The following is a 12,937-nucleotide window of genomic DNA, read 5'->3' as shown; positions in this document are numbered from 1 at the left end:
CATGGCACTCGCCCCTATGTGCTGGGCTGCTCTCCTCAGCACACACGTAATTCTTGCCCCACCCAAAACAATAGTTCCCTTTCTTTTAGCTGCTCACAGCAAATGATGATACAAATATCTCTGGTTAAAACAAAGACTCCCTCACCTTCATCAAGCACTGCAAGCCTCCTTTTTTGGTAACACTGACAGCCAGATAACCTGGAGCTCCATGAATGATGAGAGAAACAGAGAATTCACTCAAGAACACCAAAAGGGAGCACCTACTATTTCTTCAACTGGTTTTCCTGCCACGCTTCTGTTGCATCTACCCCACTTATAACTGCTGTGCTATGTAGCATCACCCCTCCCAGCATGCCCTTTGCTAAAGGCTTTGTCTGTGCTGCACTGAACACTGCTAGGGACATTCCAGAGGCATCATTACAGCTAATCTCTGTCCAGACAGATTAAAAAAATGATGAAAGAGACCACGGGTGTTGGAATTCATCCAGCACCATTAGCTCGGCTTCCTGTTTGATGTCACAGCACACCAGCACCACACGGCTCTTAAAGTACACTCAGAACTGATCATGAATTTTGGAAGTTGGAAAGAGTAAGACTTGTTTGTGTTTTGCTAAGGAGTACTGCTGAAATTCCTAGACATTAAATCATACACCATCCAAATGCCCCACAGCTTCCAGCAAGCAAGACATTCTTTGGGCTTGTCCAAGAACAGATGAGGCCAACTTCTATGCTTATGTTCCCCAATAATCTCTGTGCCTGATCCTGGCAAACTCTCCTTGATCATTTGTACCCAAACCCTACAAACACAATGATGCTGAGCCCTCATTAAACTCTATTTGTACAACCTTCCATAACTGCACTCATGTTACAGGCATTTAAGGTAGCCAGGAGCTCTCGGGAGAAATATACTCCTTTTGTTTATTAAACAATTACAACAGTTCTAGGTAGTGCACTGGTACAGCACACATCCCCAGAAAACTTGTCTTAGTTTTTTTAGACAGGGTTGAGACCTTTCGACAACCTCAAGAGGAAGGTCCTGGGTCCCAAAAGATCTTCAAAGATCCAGAGTGTGCATATTTGAAAACCTGTGTCTCAGAGACAGGGGAAGCTACCATTCATTAGAGAAAACAGTTCTAGTGATATTTTTAGAAGCCCCTCCTTTTTCAACTGGATAATGATGAAGATGATGATAATAACAACAAAAATAATAATAGACGGAGAAATACTGTCCTTAACAGAAATACTGGATGTAAACTCCTCTGAAACAAGTGCTAAACAGAGATTCTTTTCAAACTGTTCTACACAGAAATAATGTTGCAGTGCCAGTAAGATCCATCCAACAATACCCTCCTGAGCTCCTTTTTATACAGGAGGATTGGAATTAAAGCATTACAAGAAATATCAAAGACTATTGAAAGCTATGAGATTGCACAGAAATTTTCATGAAAGGAGGAAAACAACAGTGCCATCATTGGTTGTGAACACTTACTTCCCAAGTCTGACTGCATATTCCTTCAGTGCAAACACATTGTCAGCAAATACGATGATTTTATCATTCCGTCGCTCATGAAACTTAATCAGGAACTGGCAGGCTCTGAATTTATTTGGGTTCATGGTGTACAGCAGTATCCTTTTCTTTGTTTTGATAGCTACATATTCTCTGTAAAATTCAGGTGACATTGGGCACCAGACCTACGATTAGAAAACACACACACATAAATTAACCCTCCGTTATTTACTCATTTTATTCCAGTGGGAATAGAAAAGACATTGGGATGATAATGGATTAGCACTTTCTGTATAGCGCAGGCCACAGGTTTTAACACAGTAATTTCTGTATCAAAATGAAAGCAGTTAGTTGGAGTAGTCTCCAGCACTGCCAAAATCTGTTTAACCTCATCAACACTTCAGCCTTCCGAAATGCTTTGGCACTGAGATCAAAGACAGAAATAGGCAGTGGGACTGGAACAAGACTGAAAGATAGTTCCCTTATGTTTCATACTTAAGTAATCTAGTGAGCACTACTACTTGTTTGAGAGCAATCAAAGGAATGAACTGTCTGTATAATTTCCCTGTCACAGAAGTCAAAGCTTTTTCCATAAAAATTTTTATCCATATTCTGAAAGCTGAGACACATTTAGTCTTCATTACAGAACAAATTTACCAATTTTTTTCATATACCCATAGAAGAGTGACCTTTATTTTAACAGCTAAAGTCTAGAACTTCCAAAACACTAGGAGTGATTAGAAGTTTTGAACAGACTTTCCTAAGCAATTGTTTTATAACGTAAATAACTATCATAGTACTCCACAAGTCTAGGCTTATTTTTTCTACTGTAGCATGAAAATAGAAGAAATTATGAAGTTTAAAAGTTTATGCCAATGATATTACCCTATCAATAGTATATAATCATATGATCCATAGGGCATATAATTTAGAAAACATTCACTCTGCTGTATATCGGTTATTCCCCCATATCCATATTAACAAAATACTGCAGAGAAAACTCTCTTTAATAACCACCATTCAGCTGAGGAAGTTAAGTGATAATTTGCAGTTTATTTAAACATGAATTGTTCTGTACTGTTAATAACTAATTTTTTGTTTCAAAACATTTTTTCCAGTGTGTTAAATGCTAGATTATGCGTTTTTCATTCCTTGACTATGTTAAAAATAAACTTATGCACTGAATAGGCTCTGCTGTTATCCTGTGCTGTCTGAACGAAAGACTTAAAACTCTTGAATCAGAAGTGAATGATATCAAAGTGACAATGAGATATGAATACTGAATATCTGACTGCAGTAAAAAATTTCATCTATTACTCAATACCTCTGACTACATGGCAAACCCAATATATTTTGTATTTGCATTCTCTTCTGGATTCAAAAATGGGTAAGATCTACTTCTCATCCCAATGATATCTTCATTTTTACATTTTGCAAGATACGCACTCCAAGCCAAAAATTTAGTACGGCTTCTCAGAAAGCGATTATCTGTAAATTACAAAACTCTGAAAATACGAGTAAAGAACAGGTTTGTTGTATTCTTTTGTTTTGTTTGTTGTATAACTTTTAAAACTGTGCTGCTTGTTCTTTTTTAGAGTAGTGGAAGAGCAGCACCCACAATGACCATGACCTGCCCTGTCAGACAGCTGCACTGCCTTCTCTGGTCACCTGGAAAGAACTGTGCTCCAAGAGCAAACCAGACACCTTTCCTAGCTGTAGAGAACAAGTCAAGTCGACTAAAGATGCTACTGCTCGATAACACATCAAGAAAATCCGAACAAATATACAATGCAGTTGTGCATGTATTGGACTTGTTATTTATCAGCCATCAATACTGGGGGGGGTTTATGATTTGTTTTTGGTATGCCATCTAATGTCAGTTCAAAATATTGGCCCAAAGAATATAAACGTGCAGAATTTTCCCATCATTCACAACAAAACACAGCCCATGCTTCACTTTTCAATGACTAAAGGGCAGTTCAGGGATTGAGAAGAATTCTGCTCACAAGGCAAAACTACCCAAAGTGCCTAAATGGGCAACTCTGAATTTGAGGACTGGTTACTCCCCCTTCAACCTAGTTATTTTCTAGGTGCCCTTCGCTTGCATTCTGCAAGTTCAAAACAGTGGGTTTTTTAAATTCTGCAACCTCCAGTTTGCAAAATGTTCAAAAAGGATGACAGCTGACCTGCATATGCATCTTTTATTCCAGTACTAGAGCTAGGAAGAATAGCATGAAATTAGCAAGATAGGCTTAAAATAAACCACAAGAATAGTAACAATAACAACAACAAGACAAAAAAACAAACCGACAAACCAACAAAAAGAACCAACACAGAAAACCCCCACAAACAATGGGGAAAACATCCCCCCAAAACCCAAAGAGACAAGAAACAGTTATGGAACTACCATAGCACGTTGTAGCTGCTAAAACTTTCATTCAGTGAGAGTCTCGACAAGTTCATGAAAAAGCAATCTACTGATACTTACACAGGAACCACGTACAGCTTGTAAATAATGGAGAGCTTGGAGACATGACAGGAAAAGTAACACATGTTTGCTCCGTTTTTATACTCTTCCCTAAGTATCTTCGTTGTCCATTATCAGAGACAATAAAGTCAGACTTTTAGGCTGACTCAGAAATTACTTTAACATTCTAATGTGCCTGTGTGAAAGACTTCCACTTCTCTGATACCAGATTTTCCTCTCACCCATATGCTGGAAAGAACAGAGTTCACACCATTATATTGGAAAGGAACGGTGAGATCCAGTCCTATGTTTTCAAGTTTCACCCTTATACATTCAGGTTTGAAATAAGCAGGTGTTTTCCTATGTTTTTTAAAGTTTCTACTATCCTTCTTTGTTTTAAGAGTTACAAGAATTTTTCTCAACAACTACAGACTGTCTACCAGGTGCTGTCTCCAGAAAGCAGGTTCCAGCACAGCACCTGATGTTATGCTCATCATAACACGACGTTAAGCTACTGCAGAGAACTGACTTTAAGATACAAAGTCAAATAAGAGAACATGAATGTCAACTGCATCGAACCAGGTCTACAGCAGTGCACTGTTCACATTTCCAAATGCTGACTGCAACACAGCTGATCAAGCATCACAATCCCCACAAACAGAAAGAGTGCTGAAGTCACTCCGAAGAACATGTGGCTACTGGATTTGTCCCATGTTCATACTGACCTGCAACAGCCTTGCCTAAGCTACAAAATAAATGAAAAGTCATAAGGGCAGCTGTTTTTCCCAGTTAAATACTTATAATTTTATACATCTTCCTTAAAAAAAATAACAAAAAGTTATAAGCATACTAAATAAACACTAGAAGTACCAAAAAGCAGAGCATCACCTCAGCACACTGGACTTTAGCAATGTAGCCACTGTTCTGCAGCTCCATCCAGTTGGCTTCATAGAGCTTTGGTCCAATCAGGAAGTTCAGGTCAACAATTTTATCATCTTCTCTGACCAGGGTAGCAGTCAGCCCCAGTTTACAGTGAGCTTGTACAATAGTGAGCACACGTCTGAACATTTTTGCTAAGAAATGCAAGACAAATTTTTTGTTTACTTTCCTGAATGGTTTTAAAAGACAAATACTGCAACTTAAAAAAAACCCCACTTTCATCAACTCCTGAGCACAAAGCAAGCACAGCATTGGGAAACTGTACCCCGTTTCACATACACTCCTAACAAATCTGTGTTACAGCAAAACTTCACACTGATTGCACCTTTAGTTTGCATTGTCAGTGTACTCTGAAAATCCATGTAAACCTGAAATCTTTACTATTTCACATTCCCCAAAAGAAAATTAATATATTCAGAGGTAACATGGCTTAGTTTAGGTCTATATTATTTCCTAGAAAGAACTACAACACAAGGACTCTTGGCTGATTGCCACGTTCAGGACTTGTAGGATATGGCAGAACTACTTATCCTTAGTATTGCTAGAGGTCACAGAGGAGATGCCATACCTTCATTTTTACGAAACCAAGAAAGAACAAAAGTGACAGAACAGTGCCAGCACTGTGCTACTTTAATAAAATGGCAGTTAATCATCAAGGTCTACTTCCGAAATCTATTATTTCTGTAGACACCAAATTATATTCAAATGAGAATAAGGTAGAGCAGCTAACAGAATCCTGGGTGGTATTTTTAGCCAGGATTATTCTACAGACACTTTAATACTACATTATTGCTTTCCAGTAGCATAGATCTCAATTACATAGTAATTTCAAAGACAACAGTTATTTCTGGATGGTAATCACTATAGTTATTCAGACTATATTGAGCAGAAATAGATATTAAAAGCTAGCCTGCAGTGCCACTGCATCTCAGAAAAAAATAAGGCAGATTAATTCCTCTCCTGTTCAAATACAGTAAAATTATACAAATGTAATTAATGTATTTTAAGAGCACTTTATCAACCTACACATAACCTGTACTTTACACTGCCATTATAGAAAACACGGTGTCCAATTTGAAGGATTTCAGAAAACTAATGGTCAGTTAAACTGCATAGTATTAGGGGAAAAAAAAGAAAAAAGAAGTAGAACGAAGCAGTTTACTTGTCTCAAAACCCTAAGCCATGGGTTTACTCACTATATGAATCATGAGAAAACCAGCAAAAAACTCTGAAAGAGCAGAGTGACATTAACATGGCATGTAATACAAAAGGTTTGCAGGCCCTTTCCTTACCGGGGATAGTGTGTACTTCATCGAGTATCATAAGGCCCCACTCTTGACTTTTAAGCCACTCCATTACTCTTTCTGCTTCCCAGGACCTTTTTGTCGTGTGCCCCAACATGGAATATGTGCTGATAGCAACAGAACAGCCAATGGGCTTGTCTTTGGCATCAGAGGTGAACCGACAGATCTGGCTGTCGTCGATGGTGGACCACATCTTGAACTGGGCCTTCCACTGCTCCACGGACACTGCAGAATTCCCGAGCACCAGGCACCGCTTGCGGACAGTACATGCAGCTGTCACTCCAACCAGAGACTTGCCAGCACCTGCAGGGCAAGAGGAGTGACATTTATTAGTCATCTCTCAGGTAGAGAGTAGGAGGAAAACAAAACAAAAGAGCAGAGGAGAACTGTGAGAGGATATGAAATCATGCAAGGACAAGTTCCTTGTTGTTTCTTTGCTGCAACAGTCTTAAACAAATGGAATATTTGTTTCTAAAAAAAACCCGAGTGGACTGTCTACTGGACACATAACTGCATTTTCTCAAGAAAATAACTGTAAACAATGGTTTTGACAATTAGAAGCAATCATTTTTGATGCTTTTTAATTTCAAAAGCATGTTAAAATACAGGTGGCTACAGAAAGCTTCCCTAGAGGTGATCTACTCCTCTGTCTCTCCCAGTTATGTGCATTCTCCCACAAAGAAGTCCTTTGATCTTCCCATTCCTCCTTCACACTTCTTCTTACACACTGTCTCAGGCCCTCATCATACCTTGATTGTGCCTTCTCCACCCTCAATACCAAGGGCACTTGCACAGTCTGCTGTTCTCTCCTTTTCCATTGCTTCCCCTACGTTGTCCTAATCTGCACATTCCTCATTTCTACCTCAATCTCCCCTGCCCAAAACTTGTGCACATGAGCTCTTTTCTTCCTTAGAACCCTCACCACCTTATGCCACATTTGTATTCCCAGCTCCACCCCCATCTCCCTATTCCCAACCAAGGAACAAATGATGCCAATGCCAACAGCTTTACATTTCACTGGCAGATGAGCAGAGCTGACAGAGGACGCAGTGAAAGTGTGAATGGCAACCTGAAGGTACCACGGCCACCCACCAGCTCCGCAGTCCCTGCAGGGACACCAACACTGCTCTGTTAACTGGCTCTTCCCCAGCACAACCTTGCCACCTGCTCCTAAAACCCAACAGGACTCTGCACACTGGTACCAGAACAGTCCCTGCTGCTCTGTGAAATCCAAGCAGATGTATTATTTGGAATTTCCCTTTACCAAAGGCAAATAAAGAACAAAACTCCTAAGCACCAACATAGAAACTTACCACATGGCAAGACAATAACACCAGACCTGGCTCGTCCATTTCCAAACATCTTCCTTAGGCTTTTCTCTTGATAGGGCCTGAGGACAGCAGTAGGTTTCAGATCTATATTAATATCGGGATTCACGGAATCATTTCTGAAATCATATTCTGCCAGCAAGGGGTACTCCAAATGGATACAACGCTTCTGAAGTTCTTCAATCATCTCCTAAAGAGGAAACAAAGCTTCAGATGGTAAATTCTCCATATCTGAATTAATTCTTTCTTTTATTTTTTCCCTAGAAACAACTAGATGATATAGTACCAAGTGAAGTTACTTCTATTTTTTATGCTTATGAAGTCTGCAAGAGTTAAGATTGATTCCAGAAACTTTATCTGTGATCACCCCTGCCCCCTCAAACATTTTAAATAACAGCCATTATTAGAGAGGGCTTTTTAGGCAGATGGAAGAGCATAATGCATTCATCTCGGATGTGTTGCTTATCTGGCAATGACTAAACTACACCCTGAAGTCCTACAATAATGAGCTCAGTAACAGACACAAAGGGTTCTGTGTGTTACACAGAAGGACCTACTAAAGCTGCACATCTGTTATTCTGAAAACCTCCATACCCTGATATGGAAGTTATTCCACCACAATGACAGGCTGAGTCAATCATCCAGAGGTTGTTGGTTTGGTTTGAGTGTTTTAAAATAAACAGAACAGCTATTAAGTTATCTTCTTTTATAAATTCTTTTTCCCCCAGTAAGCCACCATTAGAATCACCAAGTCCAAAAACAACTTGAGAAATTCTACAAAAGCTCTCTGAAGGTCAAGCAAGGACTGTCCGCCAACGTCCAGCTCTCCTTCTTAAGTAATGAACTTGGAAGCACCAAGAGTTCCTTCTGCAAACATGAATCACAAAAAAAACCCCTCTCTGAAAGCAGCCCTCCACTGAATTCTTACTTGTCTTGCACAGAGCAACGCTCAGCCCCATGTGACAGGAACCTCCCTCAGCCACTGAGCCTCTCTGGTCTGTGAGCACCATGCAGGTAGCAGAGGAACAACACCCAGCCTGCCACCCCCTGTAGGAAGATTATTCGATTTTGGAAGGCAAAAGGAAGGAAATGTTAATGACTCCCAGTGATCTTCCCTAGCAAACAAAGAGCCACAGCACTTCCCATTCAGTTCTCATGCTTACATGCAAGTCTCGGCACATTCCCCAAAGCTACAAATGCAGACTAAAATACTATACCTGCTTGACTTCAAAAGACACTGTCTGTGTTTCCTCCTCCTCCTCCTCATCTTTGTCCATCTGTTCATAAAACTCAAATAAGTCAGCTGGGACATCTGGCTTATTCTGAGTATCTGTTCCCTGTGATGTTGATGGACCTCCTTCACTGGATTTGGCAATCTGAAATAGATGGACATGAATTTTCACCAAGGGTTTCATTAGAGACTTACTCTGGCCTCCCCTCTCTCACAAACTTATGCTCATTAAAGAGCCACAGATTGTTGTGGGTAGAACCAAGCTGATACAACAAACAAATAACCACTCCAATCTACTCAAGAGTTTATCTACCTTGATCTCACTGCAGTAGTTTTAGAACATGCCCAAACATACCGCTGATTTACTCGTGAATGTCTCCGTAATGAGCTCTGTTTCTTCACCCTCAGCATTTCTCAGGCGACAGTCTTTAATTATGTGGTCTTGCAGAAGCTGCTGAATAACATCAGGGTGGGTACTTTCCACAAAATACCTAAAATTAAAGAACAAAGAAAAACATTTTTATGAACTAATCAACTCAATAACTCATAGGGAGAGTGGCAGAGATGCTAAATACACAGCTGCCCCAGATGCACTCTTAAGCATCCAATCTTGGGGTGCTAATTTAAAAACAGAGACATTATGGCAACCAAAATTTTTAAAAGATGCCTCATACCAAAAGCATCATGTACTTTGCAGCTATCCATCTTGCTCAAACGTTCTCTAACATAAGTGGGAAAACTCCAGCAGAATTGCCCAGAGCTCTCACATACATGTCTTATTTGTGACTGCAACACAAGTCCATTTTTTTGAGATTGAACTGAGGTGCCATTGTGAAAACACTGGATGTGGTGTTTTAAAGTACTGTCTACAGCACCAAAAAAAGCACAAAAGACAAAATTCCAAAACTTCAGAAGACAAACCACCTAAAAATTTAAAACTAATGCATCCTGGAGATTCATCAATAATGACACTGGTTTGAGATCATAGTTAAAATATGAGCCAAGAGAGACTTAAGTGGCATGAGAGAAATCTTTTTCTCAGAAACAAAAAAGCTTGCCAGTAATACCAGTGCAAGTTCTACCCAAAGCAGCAAGTTCAAAACAGCAGCAGCACAAGTAGAGCATTAGATTATAGTCCCAGGGCTTATGTATGGCTGTCAGACCACAGAGAATTTACAAAAAAAAATAAAAGGAGAAAGAGAAAACACAGACAAGTTACAGACATGGTCTTCAGGTTCCTGCTGTCTCCTTCCTTTCCCTCCCTACTGCAGAATCACAGGTTTAGATACATGAGCTGACCTCACGAGGTCCCTTCAAGCGTTGTCCTCTAGGTTTAAAACAAATCAGATTTAACTCGATCACAAGCACCCACCTCTTGCCAGTGAATTTGCTTATCCTTCCCAAGTAACGGACTGAAAGTCAGAATACACAAGACTGCAGGACAGTGTGAAAAACTTGTCTAACCAGTCTCATGTAAATTAGGAAGGAAGGAATGAAACAATGATCTGAAAACCTCAAGGAGATATTGCAAGTCCAAGCAATAAAGAAACAAGCTAGAATATCAAATTTGCAACCTACTTTAAAAAATGTTACAATAACCAGCACTAGCTCAGGACATCCAAACTGAATTCACTGGCTAATGTATTAAATACTTCCAGCAGCTGTAAAAGTGATCCTGTACCCAGAGCTGCTACACTCAGCTGGGAGCTGTGAGACTCGAGCTACTGAGAGCACTCACTCACACACAGGTCTGTGTTTGAAAGGCTTCCTCTGCCACAAGAGTTAAGGAAGAAGCCACTTACCTGTTATGTTTCAGAACCAGCTTCACCTTCCCGTAGCTGACAGTACACAGCTACAAACAAACACAGCAGTCGTTAGGAACATGCAAAAGAGCAATTCCATGTTTCGGACCAAACGCTGCAATGGGTTTAGGGCTTTGTGGAAAGCATGTTACCAAAAAACATTTACTTGCAATGCTGTTCTGATCATGGAACAAACCTGAAAAGGTATTTTCAGAAGATGCTCACATCATCTCATGCAGGAAATCAGTCACAGGTATTCAGTTTTTATATCTAATTCCAATCTGCTTCCAAGACTGCAAGAACATAGTTGCAGGATAAGGCAGGCTATGTCTTATAGTGCCCAGCTATTCCAGACTGCTTCCCACACTCATAATCTTCCTCAAGAGCAAATCTGAGGAAGCTCCCCCCATGTACAATTCCTACTGGGTCAAAGTATCTACAAAGACACTTGGGTGTATTTTTTTGTAAAAAGGTATAAACCCCACACAGGATATATTATGGAAATAGTGTATGTGCAAAAATATACTTTAGAAGAAGACAAAAGATAAAATAATGTTCTCTTGAAACAGTGACAGAATATGACAGTTAAAACCAACGAATAATTAAAAAATAATAAATCAATTAGGCAGAGGCAAAAGGAAAGGATTTCATTAGTAGCAACAGATGTATTGCCAATGCCAATAAAACAACCTTACCTTGATAAACTGAATTATTCCATCTGGGACACCAGTCTTGCTCAGTTTTTGTAAATACTCAGTGATATCACTTGTCTGTAAACCAACACTGACTGCAGCATACAGGGAGTAAGCAGTCAGCTTGTACTCGTGAATGTGGGTGGGTCTGCACACGGGCTCAGCAATGGCAACCAAAAAGTCCTGTGCATATTTGTAAACTGGAGAAAAAGCTTCCAGAAAAATATGGCCATCAGGAGCCTGCAGAAATAATAAGAAATGCTCAGGGCACGGCAGTACTGGTTGAATGAATCAGGGATTTCCTATGAAGTAGCCGTAATGACACAGTGACAATCTGCTATTTAGGTAGTAAGACACTATTGGGTTTCAGAAAAAGGGTTTGCCCTAATGAATTTATAACAACACCGGAGATGCAGAAACATAAATTTTGCCTTCTGAAAGGGTCCAGACATTGATTTGTCCATGTCCCTTCCATGGCACTAAGGATAAACCACACCCAAATCGATAAAGCTTTTCCCAACTGATTGGCCCTTTTTTTTAATGCTAAACAAATGGCTTGAGCAGATGCAAGCTTCCAGCCCCACTCCCCTGAAACAACAAAACTCCCCACTCATTTTACAGAGAAGGAATGAATGGAGGGGGAAAGGAGGCCCTGGGGTGTCACAGCACTTGGTGACAGACGCTGGCAGGGCAACCACCTCTTCTCTAGATGCTGCACCACTGGCCAGGCTGGTTTACTAAGGTCCCTTTCAGAAAAGAGAAAACAAACAGCACCAGTTACGGAAAACGGGACCAGTCTGTCTTAAAACTATTTCACTCCAACAAACAAATCCTGTCCCTGCATCCCTGCAACAACAAGTTCCACTCGTGTCATCAGTCAATGCGCCTCTATGGGCCGTTCTACGGCCCACCCGGAGACGTCTGGCTTTAGGTGCTCCATGGCACCCCCGCGAAAAGGGGGGCCCGGCAGCGGGGCCCTGCCTGGCGGCTGCTGGGCTGTGAGCAATTCCCTGGGCATTCCCGGGGGCTTCCATCCCGGGTGTCCCCGCACAGGCGCTGCAGGGGCCGCCCCGCCCCGCAGCAAATCCCGCTTTCAGCGCTCCGAGGCCACTCCGGGGCTCTACCCCCCGCACATCCCGGCCTGTCCGGGGCGTCCCCGCCCGGCCCCGGCTTCTCCATGGGGGAAACCCCAGTCCCTGCCCGTGTCCCGCACTGACCCCGCCACGGGCCCGGCTCCCAGCGCGTCCCACGCCCTGGCACCGCCGCCCCCCGCACGCACCACCCAGAGGGGCCGCGAGTGGTGATCGGCCTTCAGGGGCATCTGCAGCCGGTAGTCCTTGGCCCCGTACTCGTCCACCTTGGTGCCGCTCTCCTCCACCTGCTTCCCCGCCGCCGATGGCACCGCCTCCTGCGGCTCCTTCCCGGCACCTTCGTCCTCATCGTCTTCGTCGTCGTCGTAATGGCGCTTCTTGGACTTCTTCTTATCTGGGAGCAGAGCGGGAGCTGTGACGAGCCCCCCTCAAGGGTCCCCCAAAAGGTCCCCGCGCCCCCAATCCCGTCCCGGCCCCTCTCACCCCGCTCCTTCCTGCCCATGGCCGCCCCGCGCTGCGCTGCGCCCGCCCGCGCGTCACTTCCGCACGGCCCGGGGCGGGGCGGGACGGGAGGAG

The 12,937-nt window shown here is 42.1% G+C and overlaps 1 protein-coding gene across 1 annotated transcript in view; it reads right to left on the bottom strand.

The window, feature by feature from the left end:
- The window catches only part of ERCC3 (ERCC excision repair 3, TFIIH core complex helicase subunit), a 19,769-nt gene extending 6,832 nt beyond the window's left edge, over positions 1-12,937 (bottom strand). The window contains exons 1-10 of the mRNA XM_027678895.1: positions 12,845-12,937; positions 12,550-12,755; positions 11,274-11,510; positions 10,579-10,628; positions 9,132-9,267; positions 8,763-8,921; positions 7,531-7,735; positions 6,206-6,520; positions 4,863-5,047; positions 1,490-1,692 (exon numbers count right to left, since the gene is read on the bottom strand). Coding sequence (XP_027534696.1) covers positions 1,490-1,692; positions 4,863-5,047; positions 6,206-6,520; positions 7,531-7,735; positions 8,763-8,921; positions 9,132-9,267; positions 10,579-10,628; positions 11,274-11,510; positions 12,550-12,755; positions 12,845-12,863 — 1,715 coding nt within the window. The 5' untranslated portion in view covers positions 12,864-12,937. The remainder of the gene's footprint in view (positions 1-1,489; positions 1,693-4,862; positions 5,048-6,205; positions 6,521-7,530; positions 7,736-8,762; positions 8,922-9,131; positions 9,268-10,578; positions 10,629-11,273; positions 11,511-12,549; positions 12,756-12,844) is intronic.

Source organism: Neopelma chrysocephalum, unplaced genomic scaffold (assembly GCF_003984885.1).
Source record: "Neopelma chrysocephalum unplaced genomic scaffold, ASM398488v2 Primary Assembly neopelma1_44, whole genome shotgun sequence".
NCBI classification, from domain to species: domain Eukaryota; kingdom Metazoa; phylum Chordata; class Aves; order Passeriformes; family Pipridae; genus Neopelma; species Neopelma chrysocephalum.
The sequence above is the reverse complement of the archived record's forward strand: the minus strand, read 5'-3'. Positions and strand labels throughout refer to the sequence as shown.